The sequence below is a fragment of the Lichtheimia ornata genome (assembly GCF_029851405.1).
Source record: "Lichtheimia ornata isolate CBS 291.66 chromosome Unknown scaffold00023, whole genome shotgun sequence".
Lineage (NCBI taxonomy): Eukaryota > Fungi > Mucoromycota > Mucoromycetes > Mucorales > Lichtheimiaceae > Lichtheimia > Lichtheimia ornata.
In genome coordinates, this window is record NW_026695343.1 from 48,072 (window position 1) to 64,887 (window position 16,816).

General features: G+C 43.9%; 7 protein-coding genes across 7 annotated transcripts; 2 read left to right on the plus strand and 5 right to left on the minus strand.

The window, feature by feature from the left end:
- Positions 1 to 2,350: 2,350 nt before the first annotated feature.
- Positions 2,351 to 3,789, minus strand: O0I10_005606 (uncharacterized protein; the record flags this gene model as incomplete). Its single annotated transcript, XM_058485644.1, has 5 exons — positions 2,351 to 2,886; positions 2,953 to 3,078; positions 3,134 to 3,229; positions 3,291 to 3,400; positions 3,464 to 3,789. The coding sequence occupies 5 exons, from the start codon at positions 3,787 to 3,789 to the stop codon at positions 2,351 to 2,353; spliced, it is 1,194 nt and encodes a 397-aa protein (XP_058343479.1).
- A 222-nt stretch (positions 3,790 to 4,011) lies between these two features.
- On the minus strand, positions 4,012 to 4,824 carry O0I10_005607 (prefoldin, alpha subunit; the record flags this gene model as incomplete). Its single annotated transcript, XM_058485645.1, has 6 exons — positions 4,012 to 4,073; positions 4,142 to 4,247; positions 4,303 to 4,359; positions 4,478 to 4,491; positions 4,555 to 4,660; positions 4,741 to 4,824. The coding sequence occupies 6 exons, from the start codon at positions 4,822 to 4,824 to the stop codon at positions 4,012 to 4,014; spliced, it is 429 nt and encodes a 142-aa protein (XP_058343480.1).
- Positions 4,825 to 6,484: 1,660 nt separating this feature from the next.
- O0I10_005608 (uncharacterized protein) lies at positions 6,485 to 7,480 on the plus strand (the record flags this gene model as incomplete). Its single annotated transcript, XM_058485646.1, has 1 exon — positions 6,485 to 7,480. The coding sequence occupies one exon, from the start codon at positions 6,485 to 6,487 to the stop codon at positions 7,478 to 7,480; it is 996 nt and encodes a 331-aa protein (XP_058343481.1).
- Positions 7,481 to 7,608: 128 nt separating this feature from the next.
- O0I10_005609 (uncharacterized protein) lies at positions 7,609 to 9,006 on the minus strand (the record flags this gene model as incomplete). Its single annotated transcript, XM_058485647.1, has 7 exons — positions 7,609 to 7,653; positions 7,715 to 7,878; positions 7,948 to 8,118; positions 8,180 to 8,414; positions 8,495 to 8,643; positions 8,707 to 8,817; positions 8,871 to 9,006. 7 exons carry the CDS (start codon positions 9,004 to 9,006, stop codon positions 7,609 to 7,611), a joined length of 1,011 nt encoding a protein of 336 aa, XP_058343482.1.
- Positions 9,007 to 9,398: 392 nt separating this feature from the next.
- Positions 9,399 to 9,917, plus strand: O0I10_005610 (uncharacterized protein; the record flags this gene model as incomplete). The annotated part of the gene is made up of 1 exon (XM_058485648.1): positions 9,399 to 9,917. One exon carries the CDS (start codon positions 9,399 to 9,401, stop codon positions 9,915 to 9,917), a length of 519 nt encoding a protein of 172 aa, XP_058343483.1.
- Positions 9,918 to 9,960: 43 nt separating this feature from the next.
- On the minus strand, positions 9,961 to 12,329 carry O0I10_005611 (uncharacterized protein; the record flags this gene model as incomplete). Its single annotated transcript, XM_058485649.1, has 5 exons — positions 9,961 to 9,975; positions 10,043 to 10,330; positions 10,389 to 11,584; positions 11,649 to 11,786; positions 11,837 to 12,329. The coding sequence occupies 5 exons, from the start codon at positions 12,327 to 12,329 to the stop codon at positions 9,961 to 9,963; spliced, it is 2,130 nt and encodes a 709-aa protein (XP_058343484.1).
- Positions 12,330 to 12,955: 626 nt separating this feature from the next.
- On the minus strand, positions 12,956 to 15,162 carry O0I10_005612 (uncharacterized protein; the record flags this gene model as incomplete). The annotated part of the gene is made up of 2 exons (XM_058485650.1): positions 12,956 to 14,893; positions 14,962 to 15,162. The coding sequence occupies 2 exons, from the start codon at positions 15,160 to 15,162 to the stop codon at positions 12,956 to 12,958; spliced, it is 2,139 nt and encodes a 712-aa protein (XP_058343485.1).
- Positions 15,163 to 16,816: the final 1,654 nt, after the last annotated feature.

Genomic DNA, 16,816 nt, shown 5'->3' on the forward strand with positions numbered 1-16,816 from the left:
ATGAGACACTGGCGGACTTGATATAGAGAAAAATGGATCAGACGAACGATTGCTGTGTATAGGTGTGTCTGTTTTTGCTATCTCCTTTTGCCGATTCAAATGTTCCTCAAGTGTAATGGCTACAGGAAGTAATCGAAGGAGAAAAAGAGAAGGAAGAACCTGGATGAAAACAAAGTTGTAAGTCAATACTAATCTTATATAACTGGAAACCTTTTTCGAGTCGGGCAATAAAAAACTGCATTAAGGTTGTGAGGAGCAGCTTATGGTAAGTGGGATACCCGCTCAATTGGTTTCCCATATTCGTCCAGGTGGACCTGATTGTGGATTGGGCGTTATTTGCCCTTTGCTTTCATCCTTCCTGGTTCTCTCTCACTCACTCTTTTTTGGTGTGGCCACTACCTCCACCCCAAAAGAAACGAAAAAAGAACGTATGCGAGCAATGTATTTTACATAGCATCCGCTAATTGCTATAGCGGACGTTATTTTCGGAAATGATCGGCGTGAAGTAGTGAGAGAGAGAGAGAGATACTTTTTGATGGCATCGCTCATTTGGTTGAAAAGAGGCAAACAAACAATGCTGACGAGTGTAAGAGACGTGTGTGTGAAACATTTGTAATGGTACTTGTTGTGGAACACTTGATGGATACGACCCTTTTGTCAACGAGGCATCTCGCTCGCTCTTGATGTGCGTGTAATTTTAGTCCTGCTAGTCTAACCTGTTTTTTCTTTCCCGAAGGGATAGCTCACCGCGCATTGCTCGCATAAGGAAGCTTTCCTTCATTTTTTCCCATAGTCACGATATACCTTTTGGGCGCCGTATGGATGGTTGGTTGGCTCTCAGCAGGCTTTGCGTCCAATCCCGTTACAGCTTGAAAGGGAAATATCGCCCAAAGCTGGAAGGTTGAGATATCTCAGCACAACAACCCGCTCTTTTCGTACATATTGCTTCTTGTTTCGCAAACAAAATGATTGGAAATAATGCAGAAAGCTCACCTGCGGATCCATGTTGTCCGTGCACTTTGGCTCCCGCTGTCTTGGTTACCTATGTAACATGGGCTTTACTTTTGCAAAGGTACCACCACCAAGGCCTTTGTGGATTAAAGCATACTCCTGAGCTTAAAGCAACATCAAAGCAAAATGAAAGTTTTGGCTATGGGAAACGCGCGCGCTCTGAGACTTTTGCTTCCGAAATATAATAAGCTGCAACTGAACAATTACCTCGGTAAAGTCAAGAGATCGGGGACTTTTTTTCTAAACGCCACTCAAATCTCATGAACTCTATTAAAACAACCTCGTGGGCACGTTGCGTCGTTTTGCAGGCAAAATGTAAACCCACATCCACAACCACAAGAAAGGGCTTTTAGCATTTGTCATGGCTGCTCCTGCTGCAGCACATACATTTAAAACAGATACCCATTTAGAGTTTGACGTTCGATGTATGTATGTGTGTTTGTATAACTGTGCCGCTTGAATAAGCCTTATCCATGACCACAGGAGGTCATCCTGAACCACTGCAATGTACAAATTGGGATGGGTCACAAGGCTGCTGTGACCGAAAATACATGGTTCATCTTGATTTGACAGCATATGATGATCACACACACATGGCACTTGCATAGCTCCAACCGCCTCTGTGTGCTATTGATATCCATGGTGATACCACCCAGGGTCATGCATAGGGCTCCACGCATAGAGCATAATGTTCAGATACGAATGTTTTGTATCAAGGTTGTTACGTAACATCCCAAGAGTGTCGTACCAAAAGATGGCATTCGATGGCTCTTCTTTTATGTTCGAGATTGGATCACCAAGCAAGTGTGTACTTTAATCCTGCAAAAGGCTCTTCATTGCTCTAGGCCTTCGGCACAATTATACCCTCCTCCAATGATATGAATCCATAACTATGATGCCTTGTTACAAGGCTGTAACGTTGCGAAAATGCCTTTATTCCAAGAAAGTACTGGATAATAGCATTCGTTCGATTAACAATAACGTGTGCTCATTGTCGATTTATATGACGATCGATCCATGTGAAGAGTTAAGGGGGGGATGTTAAATCCACACGTGCTATAAGGAGATCCATATCATTGATCCACACACATATACATAGCGTCAATAACAAATAATAAAAGCTGTGATGTTTTATAATGGCAAAAGGAATGGGGGAAACACTAAAGAATTACGCATCCTGTTCAGCATCTCAACAAGTTTCCTCTTTCTATCCTAGCATTTTGTTTGTTCACCATGCTGCACATTTGATACTCCATGGTCGACTTGGTGCGGTAACGTACGGGTAATCGAAGCACGAGGGGGACATTTCCAATTCCACGCCCATAACTCCCTGGTATATTTAACCGGTACGTCGAGCAGTACTTGAGTTGCCCTTGGCTTTGGATTCATCGCTTTTTGTTGACTGCTGTGGTTGTTGTTGTTGACGACCAAGGATGGATACAACCTGTTGTTTGCTTTGTTGATTGACCTGTTTGCCTTTGCTGCTGCTGCCACCACTGCCACCTTGTTGATCCTTTTCTTTCTTTGCTTTGGACCTCTTGGACTTGCCACCTTCCTTCTTTGGCGGTTTGTCAGCCTTTGGATTCTCATTCGAAGCAGCCGCTGCATTGTTGTCATCCTTTTCCTTATTCTTTTCCTTGTCCTTTTTCTTCCTGTTGCGTCGACTCGACTTCTTGGGTGTCTCTCCAGATGGACTATCTTTGCCACTGGCAGCACCTTTGGCCTTGGCTTCTCGATTCAAGATGGATTTCTTTGCTGCTTTGGCTGCTTGTGCCTTGGCTCTCGCTGCTGCCTGTGCTGCTTTTTGGGCTCGAATGTGTTCAAGGAGTGGGGTCGTCTTGGGCTTGTTGGCTTGTTCAGCTGCAAGCGTTTGTGCTATTTGACATTGGAAGTGTGAATACAATATCATCATCATGGATAGGATGAATCTCTCTCATTTACCTGTCACCATGGCCAACCTATTCTCCAAGCGTTCCAATTGTGATCCACCTTCACCAACGTCGCTAGGTTCATCCTTCTTTTCTTGTTCGGCTTTGAGCGAATCCAAAAACTTTAGATAATCAGGGTCTAAAAATGGATGTCAGAGATCGAATTGTGTGATGTGTGCATATCACTCTCTTACCTTCATCAATGGTGCCTTGACGAGAGTCAGGATTCTTTTGCTCTTTGGGTAGCTTTTGGAAGGGTGCAAACTCAACAACAGCTCGACTTTCATTGCCTATTCACATACGCTTGTTAGCTATCTTCCATATCCTTCCACATAATCCCTCCCTTCATACCTCGATTATCCACAAAGATATGGCCATCAAATCCTTGATGGAATGCAATGACTGCCTCCATGGTCTTCATATGAAAATACGCACGAGAAAAAACATTTTCTTTGCCTTTGCTGTTATAAAAGAGAGGAATGAGTCCACTTGGATAGAGGTAATTGTTGCAATAGAAATCATACCTCTGCGTAACCTTGCCCGGTACATAAAACTTGTAGTCAACAACATCGTCGCCGGTCCAACGTTTGACTGCATTCATGAACACTTCTTCAGGAAGATTGGCTGGCAATCGACGTACAACAATCTTGGTCTTGAGCGCGTTCTTGCGTTGTCGTTTGGCTTTCTTCTTGGCCTTGTCTTTCTTTTTCTTTTTTGCTTTGGCAGCTGCAGCCTTGTCTAGATCCTTTTGCTTGTCATTGGGCGTGCTCGAGGGCGTGACAACTGAAGAAGGCGAAGGAGATGGGGCGGGTGGAGATGTCGGTAATGTGTCTGGCGATGCTGCGGGCATGTGGTGGGTGTGAGAAGAGGAAGAGTTAAAAAGAAGAAACTGAAGCGGGACGATATTATCACAGCCAGCCCATTAAGCACATGGCCCCGGATTATTTTGTTGCTCACAATTAGATACCCATCATCTCTCTTTATGTATTCGACATTTGCCCATCATGTGATCCATTCTCTTGATTCATCCAATATCAACTTTATAAAAGTACATTCAATGGAATAAAACGCTTTATGATTTTGCTGCTGCAGCTTGTTGTTGTTGTACTTTGTCTTGCATCACATTCACAATAGCTATACATAAAAAGACAATGATCAATCCCCATTCATTGTACCATAAATCCAACCCAATCCAATTCTACCTCTCAAACTGCTTTGCTTTCCATTGATTGTTTCTTGAAGCTTCTCGAGATTTTGCTTGACGTATTCTTCCTTGGTCTTGTAAAATGACGTAGCACCATCCAAGCTCTGCCCATATCGTATGAGGAGGTGATCTCATGCATATAGCCTTTACCATCCTTACCTTTTCCACATAGTAACCAGTACCAACATCAACAATGACCTTTTCCACGTCGCTCAACTTGCCAGGAACATAGAGGTAATCACATCACAGCTACAGAGTTAAGGACTGAGTATATAATATGATTAGTGCGTAACATTGGATATAGAAGAAAGGATATCGATGATGTGAGCGGCACCAAGATGGTCTTGTCTACAAGGTATTGTATGAGCGAATAGACACTATTACGCCATGGGGTCAAGGTTGTAATCTTACCATCTGCTTTTTCACTCTTCAATGACTCGACACTATCAGCACAATCAGAGAAACGCGCTTGAGCTCCACGTAGTTTGCCATAAGATTGCGTCAGATGAGAGAGTTCCTGGTAGAATACAACGACGCGACTTCCATGTCAACACGATGCCTCGGTGGATGTGTTTACTGCTTTCAACCCAAATGTACCTCTTCAAGTTGCGTCTTCACCTGCTGCAATGAAGGAAGATCGAGATCGGTGATATTGACAGTTTGCTGTTGTTGAGAACCCATTTCAAGGAGAGAAGAGTGAGGTAAAAAGTGAGAGATAAAGTTGAGGGAAATCAAGCTCAACCTCGTGTTTGACAGGTGGGTCTCGTCTATGCGCACACACATGGCCTCCTCATCCCTTGGTGGATCCTGCCTTCTACACCCTTATCTTTGCTTATGGCTGTATCCATGCAACATTTACACTATCTCTTTGGGCCACGGCGACCATCTCTGGATCATCCCGCTTACCTTAAGCTACGGCGGACGCAGGAACGCAGGAGTGGCAACCATTGGAGATCGAAGAAAAAGTGGATAAGAGCCTTCCCTCATACAGCTGCGACATTATGATCATGGTACTTTGGCTCGGCATCAAGGCATTCGTTACACACATTGTCAACATACGCGACGCCAAATCAAGGATACGCTCGTCCTCGATGAAAGCAAGGCTCAAATCGAAGTTTACACAAGGCCTTAAGATGGACCCCATTATAGCATCCTATGTATATACCAAGCTTTTAGACCCTCTAGATCGATACATCTCTACTCCAAGAAACATAAAAGAAATCTTTGTATGTGTTTATTAGAACCCTCCCATATTTACATAACGGTGATGATGGTGATGACCAAACTTTTCTGTAACCTGATCTCCTACCTGAAGAAGAATATACACACCTACCACATGTTTAAAGTAGCGATATTAATGTTGGGAGCACATAAAAGAGCGATGTACAATGAAGAGTATTGATGCGCCGGATATCCCTTTTTGGGCATGATTTCCACTTTTGAGGTGGGAAGAGGGTATCTGGATATCTATCGAATCCATTCGCCAATGGTGTATGAGCCGGCGATTATCATTTTTTAAACAGGGATGCTCATGGTCATGTATACTTTAACGTTGATGGCGCTGTTTTCAACCATCAATCATTTGTTGCGTACGCTTGTGTGTCTTGGCGATGTAATTTGCAAGGATGATAGCAGAGACAATCACGTCATTTTGCATGTGCATGACAACTGATGATACAAGATCATCATTGCTTGATGATAATCCTAACCTTGGATTAATCTTTCAACATCCGTGTCACCTTCTTGCATTGCTATGCATATGTGTAAGCGGCACACACACACACATACACGTGGATAGCTTTGTAATTCTGGACTTGTCGAAAAAAAAATAATACTTGGAGTACCGCTTTATCGCCGACAATCAATCTATTGTGCAAGTTGACTGCTTTGATAAGTAATGCAAAAAGGGGGCGGGCTACAATGCATTGCCATCTCCGGTTGTTCGGATTTAACTACCAGTTGAAAGTTTATCCTTTGTTAATGTGAGTGTGCAATGCCATATTTCCCCATTTGCATGCTGTTTATCGGTATTTGCTATTGTGTTGCAAATGAATCGGATGGCTCGGTAGGTATCCCGATAGTACAAAAGACAACCATGGCTTTGACAACTATCGTGGGAAAGTAAATGCTCGAGTTTCAGGAACCGCGATTTACAAGAGGAGCTCTTTGTGTCACGCTCTTTGAGAGAATACAAGTCAAAAGATAAGCGTAAATGTTGTAAATGAATAAAAAGCCACCATCTATACCACCTCCATCTTTTTCCCGTCATCCTTCTCTCGCTCTCTTTTTCTTAATCAAATTCCACATCATAGCCAATCTTTATTGACGTGTGTATGCAACAATGCGATTCCATATCTTAGGCACAGGTGCTATTGGTGGACACATTGCTTCTGTATTGCGACCTCGGATGCCAGTGACCCTTTTACTTCGTTCCAAGAATGCTGTGCATGACTTTGAGCAGCGTTATCGTAATACCATCTCGTATACTCGCTCTGATAAAGGACGTTCTGAAATTGTTGGCTTTGATGCTGAATCATTGAACGGCGATAACAATAACCCGATTGAAACATTGGTGGTGGCAACCAAGGCACAGCATGCTGTCGATGCTGTACGTTCCGTACAACAACGCTTGACGCCACAAAGTACCCTTGTGCTGTTGCAAAATGGTATGGGTTTAGCCGAGGAGTTGTTGGAAACACTTTGGCCCAAGGTTACTACTACTGCTGCTGGTGGTGGAAACAATAGGCCTTCCTTCATTGTGGGTGTCAATCGTCATTCTGTGGAGCGAGTAAAGCCATTTGATATAGTCCATTGTTCTGGATGGAATGACCCTGAAGGTGGTCTCATGCTGGGAGCGATGCCACATTCAAATCAAGCCCTCACCAATAAGGTGTGTAAGGTGTTTGCAGACATACCAGAGCTCAACACACATGTCTACGATTGGCAAGAATTACGGCGACGTATGATGCGTAAATTGGTCGTCAACGCAGGTCTCAATCCCATTGCTGCTATTCTCGAGAGTCGTAACGGTGAATTATTACATAATCCAAATGGCCAAGCCTTGCTCCGCGGCGTATGTACCGAAGCTGCCCAAATCCTCACTGAATTGAATGCCACCGCTGAAGAACTTGTTGAGCTTGTCCAAGGGATGCTAAAGACTGCCGCTGGTAATTATTGCTCTACCGTACAAGATATGAAAGCCAAACGCCTCACCGAAGTCGACTATATCAATGGCTATCTCGTTCGCCTGGCCCGTGAGCGAAACATACCCGCACCAACGAATGAATTTCTTGTGCACATGGTCCATGCCAAAGAGCATATCCTTGGATCCAAATAATAGAAACAACACATAGATAATAAACATTGCATCTTCATCCTCCTCCATAATCACACGTATTCCTTCCCACCAACAAGATAAATAAGCTTGGAATGGACAAATGGTATATTACATCATGTTGCTATTACTTAATACGTTAACATCAAGGGCTCCTTTTTCTTTCGTTCAGAAGCCTATTTCACAAAGTCAACCTTTAGTATGCCATCCCACCAGTAGTAATGTCGTGCTACATACCTCCCATCCTTTCCCATCATTAATCAGCATCCAATCGTATTCTTCATCATCTTGTGCGTCTAATCGCTTAAGCGCCTTGTCGAACAACGATACACAAAAGGCATAATCTGGATCCTCATCAAACTTTAACTTGCGCACGTAATGGAGATAAATGCTAAATTCCACTATAGCAAAAGGAATCAATGATCAACGTCTTGTCTCCCCCCCCCCACATTGTACCCATTATAACATACCTGTAAACCCTGCACACAATTGAGCAATGGACGTTTTCCTTTTGAGTTCCTCAATCCGTTCGTATTTTGCTTCCTGATTTGCCTCCTTGACACCTTGCCATGGCAATGATCCCCGTAAAAGATATAGCAGCACATAACCCAAGGATTCCAAATCATCGCGACGTGATTGCTCTATGTAATAACCCATCGATTGGTATACTCGTTGTTGTTGTGGTCGTCGTCATGTATTTACCTCCTCCTTCATGGGCATTGAGACTCATGTAACGAGCCGTTCCCGATATACATCCACGTTCTCTGAAAGGGATATGTGCACCGGTCTTTTCATCACGATAGGGCTTGCTCATACCGAAATCGATCATGAACAACGCATTGGCAGTGTCGGTTTTGGGACGCCCAATGAGAAAATTGTCGGGCTTCACATCTCTGTAGATCAAACCAAGATCGTGTACCACCTGGAGCAAGCGTAGCTATATAGAACCCGATCAAACGGATCAATCAATATACCGGTGTGTGTGTGTGTGTACGATTCACATGCCAATCCCTTTACCATTCTTTTTGCAAGCATCGCCACTGTTTTTTGTGAGAATTGGTGATCACAAAGACCAAAGAGCTCATCGAGATTGGGTCCCAAAAGATCCATGACCATAATGTTGTATCCACCCTTGTGACCATAATAGTAAACATTTGGAAATCCAGCTACAGAAGGAAGAAAGCACATGAGTCATAAGATGGTTGAGAATAATAAAGTACTCTACATACCTGCTCCACCGAGCAAACGATAAATCCTGTATTCGTCTTGTAATTGTTGGACACGGCAGTTGCCTGGTTCTAGCTTTATAGCAACAGGTTGGTTGGTCTCGACATTGACACCTATTTCTCCCATGAGCACCCATTGACATGTGACATGGTGTACAGCATTCTACCTTCATGAAGTACACCAAAGCTTCCTGCACCTAAGCGGCTTTCCACCTTGAATCGATCGTCGACCATGTCAGGTATCTCGAGGTGGTATTCTTCATGGTGACCAAAATGGTGAATTTGACGGTCCTTGTGTGCCATATTGGAGTGTTGGTTCCCCATAAGTGGGTCTGTGTGAAGGGTAAACGGTATGTCAAGTGAAAGAGACGCGCCTGATTTAGGCAAGTAGACTCTCATCTCCTATGCATTGGCTGAGTATGCGATCACTCTACACTATCCTACCTACTTTGTTTGATTCCCTTCATATCCTCCTCTGTTATTTATCACTCATGGTAGACAATGATGATGGTTAATGCAATAAATGGCCTTATTCTACTACTATCCAACCCATGTATTTCACACAATCATGCATATTACACTCGCTGCTGGAATAGTCTAATGTCGGAGAAGTGACCGCCATTGCTGTTTTTGTCTAACGAGTCAACACACGCGTCTTCGTTTATTCTCTCTTCTCTTTTCCCTTCTTCTCCCCTATGCAAAATACACGACAAACCACACTTGACTTTTCAAAAGCATCCTCAGTGAAAAAGCAAAAACAGTCATCACCACCACCAACATCACATGAAAACCGTGACCGAGAAGCCGTTCATCGTGACTTTCAAAATGTATTGGACCGAATACAAGATGCGATATCGGATACAGCTGTAAATGACGAAGACGATGAAGAGGTGTGTATCATGTCTCAACATGATCCAAATAACGACGACGACAACAACAGCAAGCGTCCTTCTTCCTATCTCACAATGATACCCAATCAAACCATCCATGATGATGACGATCAAGCACCCAGAATTCGACCACGTGAGACGACCCATCATCAACCCAAAATGAGCGATGTTGTACAACGATTTCGACAAAACATGAAATCAACATCATCACCACCCACCATCTCTCTTTTGAATGATCCCAATGTCTCTGTAAAGGAAGCAGAACAACGCATGCTGGAACGTATTCGAATGAAAAAGCGTAAAAAGAATGATAATCAAGTTTAATGAGTAAAGTGTTTACCAACGAGATGTGCCAATGACCCTGCTTTTACCAAATGTGATACTGTTTTGGTACGTTGTTTGGAGGCATAAAGTCGAATGAATGGCTCGGCATTACCACTTGCACAAACATCCCAATCATCTTCGTCATTGTCTTGTTCTTCGTCATTGTCGTCGTCATTGTCTATGGGTCGTGGAGCCGGATGGATCATTATTTCACCTGATGAGGAAGATGGCATCCCTATTGTCGTTGTTGTTGTGGTGGTGGTGTTGGGCTCAACCAATTTCTCAAAGCTGTCGCTATATGCTTTCAATTGACGTCCTAGATCTGTTAAGGGTGCTTCTCGATTCAATGCCTCCGTCGTTAATAAAGATGGTTTGGTCGGCTGTTGTTGTTGCGGCGTGCTGCTTGATGTTGACTATGGCAATGACCCATATTAAAACAAAGACACACACACAAACAGATGCTTTATTTACCTCTTTTTTTGGATCAATGACGCATTGATGGTATTGCAAATCTTGAGGAGAAGCCACTTCAATCATCCAGAAATGTTCAAAGCTGCCTTGTATAAATCCAATTTCCTTGGCAAGCACCGATCGCAAGATACCAGCATCATTGTTGATACTAGTATTGGCTGTACTACTACCACCCATGGTGGGTGATGAGAGAATACTGGAGCGTTGTTGTGGATGATAATGACTCCCGCTGCTGAGACTCGTGCTACTATTTGTCATGGATGGTGATGCAATAGCGGCTGTGGTGAGTGCCGCTGGTATTGTGGGTTTCAACGAAGCTAGTAGTGGACTTGCTGATGAAGATGATGATGTTGTGGGTGAAGCTAAGGAACAAAGATAATGGACTTGACGCAATGCAATAATGTCGCCATGTAGCACTGGACGACGTCTTCCAATGGCAACATCCACGTTACGACTGGTATCAGCTGCTAAATCATCCTCGTATTCCAATCCCAAATTTTCCATTTCTATCGTCCATTGATGCTCACGGCATTGTCTACCTTGACCTATTGCCAACAATTCAAGGCTGCGTAAACGCTCAGCCGCTGCTGGATGTTGTTGATCTTGTGTCACATGCGATGTAGCAGTAGTAGAGGTTACAGGGCTGCTGCGTGTGAGCAATTTCGTCGTCGTAGATGATCTGTGCTGCTTGTCGTTTGTGTGACATGTCGTACTAGCAGGATACAAATAAACTCGGCTCCCACATCGAATGTATCCCCCTGCATAATGAGCTTCCATATCGACTCGTTTTTCATCAAAAGGCAAAGCCCAATCCAATCGCCATAAATATTGACTTTGTGTTGCCGCCATCGCTGCAAGTGGACATGTGGCAAAAAGAACAGTGGCACCTGCTGCTGACGATGATAATGATGATGATGGAGAAGAAGACGTCGTCATTTTGGTGTTGGCTGCTGTTGCATGATGTGGCTGTGCCCGCCATGAAAGATAACCACCCGTTGATAGGCTGCGTAATTTGATAGGATGATGACTAGGTATCCTATGCACAAAGCTGTTGATCATCTCCAATACAATGTCGCGTTGATCGGGTTGAAGAAATTCATGTATGGGACGCAAATCACTACGTTGGATAATCGTCCATGTAAGAGCAATCTCCTTGAGTTGTGAATGAGTAGGGTTATCTTGCTGCGATTGGTATTCTGGCTAATACCGTTCTATTTAGCAAGTATCTTTGATACATACACTTTTCAATAGTGTTCATACCTTGTCCAACGCGTCTAGCACAAATGTCCTCCAATTGTGCGCTCGCTTCATCATACGCTTGTGCTTGTCGTAGTTCGTTGAGTCGATTAGGATTAGGATTGTTTACGCTGTACGTGTTTTTAAAATGGTGTCGTAAACCTTTTGCATCATGTATTAGCAACACGTTGTAAAGCAAGGGATGATCTTACCAAGCATGATTTTTCGTGGCCAAAGAAATCCAAACTCATACCACACTCTGCATAAGCCTTGCCATGCACGAGCGGGATCTTTTGGCCAATGCTCAAGCACAGGATCGAGTGCTTGCTGAAACTTGGCTGTAGGTTGCAAAACATCGCTCACTCGGAAATAGGCGTGTGTGTCGTAATACAACAGGTGAAATGTTTCTTCTTTGGGTTTTTCAGGGCGATGGAAAATCATGGCGCATTCAGCGAGTGCTTGCAGTGTTGAATCATCATAGAGATTACATAAAGCGGCTGATTCAACAAGATTTGCTGTCCATTCGCTTTGCGTGACTAATAGTGTAGCAGGCCGTTTTCCTTTGTCGACGAGCAGCTTGATCACTGGCATCGCCTTTAGCACAAAGCATTTGTGCTTGGAGATACGACCTGAAGGTAGTATGCCATGCTGCCATTTGATTTGTTGCAAGATACGCTCGTTGAGTTGTGTGTCGATCGTCACCATGATATATACGAGCGAATGAGAAGAAAACAAAAGAAAGAACAAAAGGAACTTTTTTTTGAGCAAGGCGTCTGATGATCATCTGCCGGTGACTCTCTGTGCAACAAATGATCAAAAGAGAGGGGGGGTGTAATGATAAAATGGTTCCGTTTACATACCGATTCCCCAATCATCATTACCCACGGACCACGGTCAGTGCACATTTCCCAACTTTGCTAGTAACAGACCCATACATCCTCTTTTGGGGATAGCTTTTTATGTACTCAAGTAAAATAAAGGTGATGAAACTGTGCATCTCATTGAAACATCCAAGGGGGGGGGGAGAAAAAAAGTGGTACAATGGAGATGGTCATACCCGTTGATCACACACACACATATATATACACAAACCCAAGGTGTTGGATAAATGACAAGAAACTGTATTAATGGATTGCTCATTATGCGTACAGTCTAAATAATGCAGTAGTGGAAGAGGAACAGCAAAATGAAATGCGAATGGATATACAAGGAAGAAAATAATGGAGATAAGAGCAATGAGAATATCAAATCTAATAAGCGAAGGGGGAAGAAGAAGAAGAGGAGGATGTGGAGGAGGAGGAGGATGAGTATATGAGTGGTAGGGAATAGGCTTATGCCCAAACGTCTTCTTGATATCGGCCATCTTGTCGCAATTGAGATACGTAGCTAATAGCTTGATCATCTTCATATCCACCATATTGCTTGGCAAAGCCGGTAATGGTTTGTTGAACATCCTTGGCCATGCGCTTAGCGTCACCACAAATATAGACATAGGCACCCTTGTTGTGAATAAGATCCCACATTTCCTCGCCATTTTCCTTGAGGCGGTCTTGGACATAGACCTTTTTATCTGATTCACGTGAAAAGGCAGTGATGATACGAGATTGGTTGTCATCACTGAGCTTGTCAAAGAGAGCGGGCCATTCGTTCTTGTAAAGGAAATCTTCTGAAGCGCGACGGCAACCAAAGTAAAGGACAGTGGGACCCACGTGCTTGTTAAGTTGCGTACGTTGATGGACACGTTCATGTACGAAACCACGGAAGGGTGCTACACCAGTACCAGGGCCAACCATAATAACGGGTTTGGTAGTGTCGGTAGGCAACTTGAATGTGGAGCGGCGAATGTGTACAGGTAGCTTGGCAACGCGGTTGGCATGATCAAAGTATTGTCCATGGGGACCTTCAATTGCGTATTGTGGTACGTTATCTTGATGCTTTGTGTCTTGAAGAGCAGCATGAACAGCCCACAAATAGTTGGTATTGACACCAAATACGGTGCGATCGGGAGTTGGTTCGGGATGATATTGGAGTGTCACAGCTGTTACACTGACGCGATCAGGGCTCTCACTTGACGAGGAAGAAATCGAATAATAGCGAGGCTGCAAGCGACCAAAGCACTCAATCACCACCTCAGATGGCACCTTGAACATGTTCTCAACACTCTCCAATCCAGCCTTGTTGATAACGTACTCAAGAACTTCAGCCAAGTTGCGTACGGATTCCAACACGGTCTTGCGATGCTCATCCTTGTCATTGACCAAGGTTTGAAGTTGTGCAGCGACGTCGGGGGATTGGCAAAAAGGCACCAGCATTTGTAACACTTGGCGTGAAGGCAATTGGCAAATGTCGAGATAATGACGAAGCATGGCGTGGTAAGTGGTGGGTTGTGGGAAGGGAGCCTTTTTGACAGCCATATCATCGACAGCCTTGATTGAAATGACTGTTTCAAGCTTCGTGTGCAAACCAAGGATACGAGCCAAACGCATGATTTCGACTTCGTTATTGCTTGGCCAAATAGCGATATGATCACCTGTTTCATAAGTCATTCCTGAGCCAGCCATGTCGACTTCCAAGTGGAGGCAATGGCGATCTGAATCCGTCATCAAGTCTTGTGATACTGCCAAGGGGGCTGGATAGGGCTTGCGAGCATCCCATGCGACTTGTTCCTTTTCACCGAGTTCACCCAAATACACGTGCTTGTCGTTGCACCCATCAGTTAACTCTTGCACAGTGTACGACGTATCAGGACCACTGCTTTCACTGGATGCATCTCCTCCATCATCAATCATATCAGCCAACAAAGGCCAATGGGCTTCTTGCCATGCTTCAAAATCATCCTCCAAGGACTTGTCATCATCACCTTGTCCACGTTCACCAATCAAGGTAGCACCAAGACCCGTCAGCTTTTCATCCACAAGTTTACCAACCCAATTGAAGTATGCGTATGAGCTGTTTCCCAATCCGAACATCAGATATCGGAGATTGCTTAAGGGTTGCTCGCTATCACTCTCTTGTGAAAACTTGGGTGCGTCGAGAAGATCCCAGAAGGCTTGTGCACTGTCTGTAGGCTCGCCCTCACCATACGTTGCCATGACAAAGATCGCCACACCATCCTCAGGGAATTGATCCAATACGCTCATGTCACAATTCTCAATATCCAACACAAGGGCAGAGACATTGAATCGTTTCTTGCATTCCTTGCCAAGGCGTTTGGCATAGTCTTCAGCAGTACCCGTTTGTGATCCATAAAAGATAGCCACTTTACGATTCTATACATATACATACATGATGAGTAAACTTGCTGCATTGATATACGTGTGTGTGTGTATTTCTTTACCTGTTGTTTCATGATTTGAACAAAGTTCATTGTATTCTCCTCTTCTTGTTTTTGCATGGGTGGAGTCGAAGGGGGTGGAGTAGGTGTAGAGCTTCCGAAAAGATAACGAGTGGCAAGCCATGCCACAGTGCTTACACCAAGAGCACTTATTAATAGCATGACATGCTTGTTGTCTGTAGCAAAGGGGGTAGGTTTTGACATTGGGTAAATAAAAGATGGGTAAAAACTGGAAATCAGGAACACCAAGTTTGTGTGCCCTATATATATAGCGTTGTGGATGTATACCCAGCGGGTTTTTCAAGGGCACGATTTTTTCCTTGTTCGAAAATCCTCATACCGGTTCTTTACGTTCCGATCCAATCATTTTGAATCATCGCCACGGGCATGCGGGCATGTCGTCCCATCCCTCCGGGATCATTCAATCTCACTTGTTTCTGATTCTTTGAACAAAATACATTGGTGCAAATAGTAAACAATGATGACACGGCCCATAGATCATCCCCTTTTTATTCTACAACTAGAGGTTTCTGATCCATGATCCCACCCCCACTTTAACAAAAGCTACCTCTCCAACAATAAAAAAATCACTTGCGGAGGTGGTGCCAGAAGAAGGCTCCACGTGTAATGTATGTGTGTGATCCCCCTCATTATTCTGATGTTTCCTTGGTCAATGCGCAACAATTTGCCTTGGGGTATTTCCGCCAAATAGAACCAACCTGAATGCCAAGATACATAGCCCCCTCAATAATACTACGCCACTTTGCCGCAGCATTATGGCATGTATGTGCGTGTGGGCTAAGTCTTTCCTATGCTATCGGATCCTCCACATCATCGTCTATACAAGTAAGCGTGCAAGCGCCGATATTATTTGGGCGGCAATAACCTTTTCCCACGTGGTGATCTTTCTGGGCAAAGGAAGATCCGCTCATAAATTTTGAGTCAAGGCGGCCGGATGACCCTGACGCACTTTTCGGCACCTGACAGCCGTTCACCCGCTGCATCAAAATCACGGCAAAATTGGAGTGCCGATCCCCTTGTCTAAGACATCATCCACTTTTTTACACTATGCCGTAATTACCATCTCCCTATTGATTTGAAGCAATGGGTTAACTACTCAACGATGCTTGTTAAGCAATGCACTCGCATGGTAGGATTGCTTTTTGCTGCTTCCACTTTTTTATCCATTGATTCCTTATGCTGTAGTCCTTGATCCAACAACCTTCAAATTGGCTAATCATATTGATCTACACACGCTCCCTATTCCTGATGGGTAAAATAGACTTTGTGGAGCAGCAAAAGATTGTAGTAGGAACATTCCGTCATTGAAAACCATTGTTGCTGTGATAATCATTATATGGAAGAATAATGATGCAACACCCTTTTATAAGTTAATGGATGACACATACGGGTGAAAACATGGGACAGCACTTGCGGAAGGTACTGTAATCGAAAAACGATCCACGTGGGGGATGAAGCAAGCTTTCCATGCCGAGATCCGCTCCTGCGGTATGATCACGTGTTCTCTTAAGGGCAGCTTTTTGGCACACATGCGCATCTAACTTGATATAGATAATGTCAAACGCATAGCCTACTTTCACAAAAAAAGTCATCTCCCAAGTTATGGCTGGTAAAAATACTAAAGCAGGGTAGCAGACCAAATAATAAAACGTCAAATTGATACTTGCTAACGTTTCATTGATGATGATGATATGAGTTTATGCGATTGAAGATCATCCCTGGATAGCACTTTTGTCATGCAGATCCTGCTACTTGTGTAACACATACATCTGGTTCTTGAACGCATTGCTGTAATGCCACGCTATATACAAACGTTATTGTTTACGTTTCCTTTCCA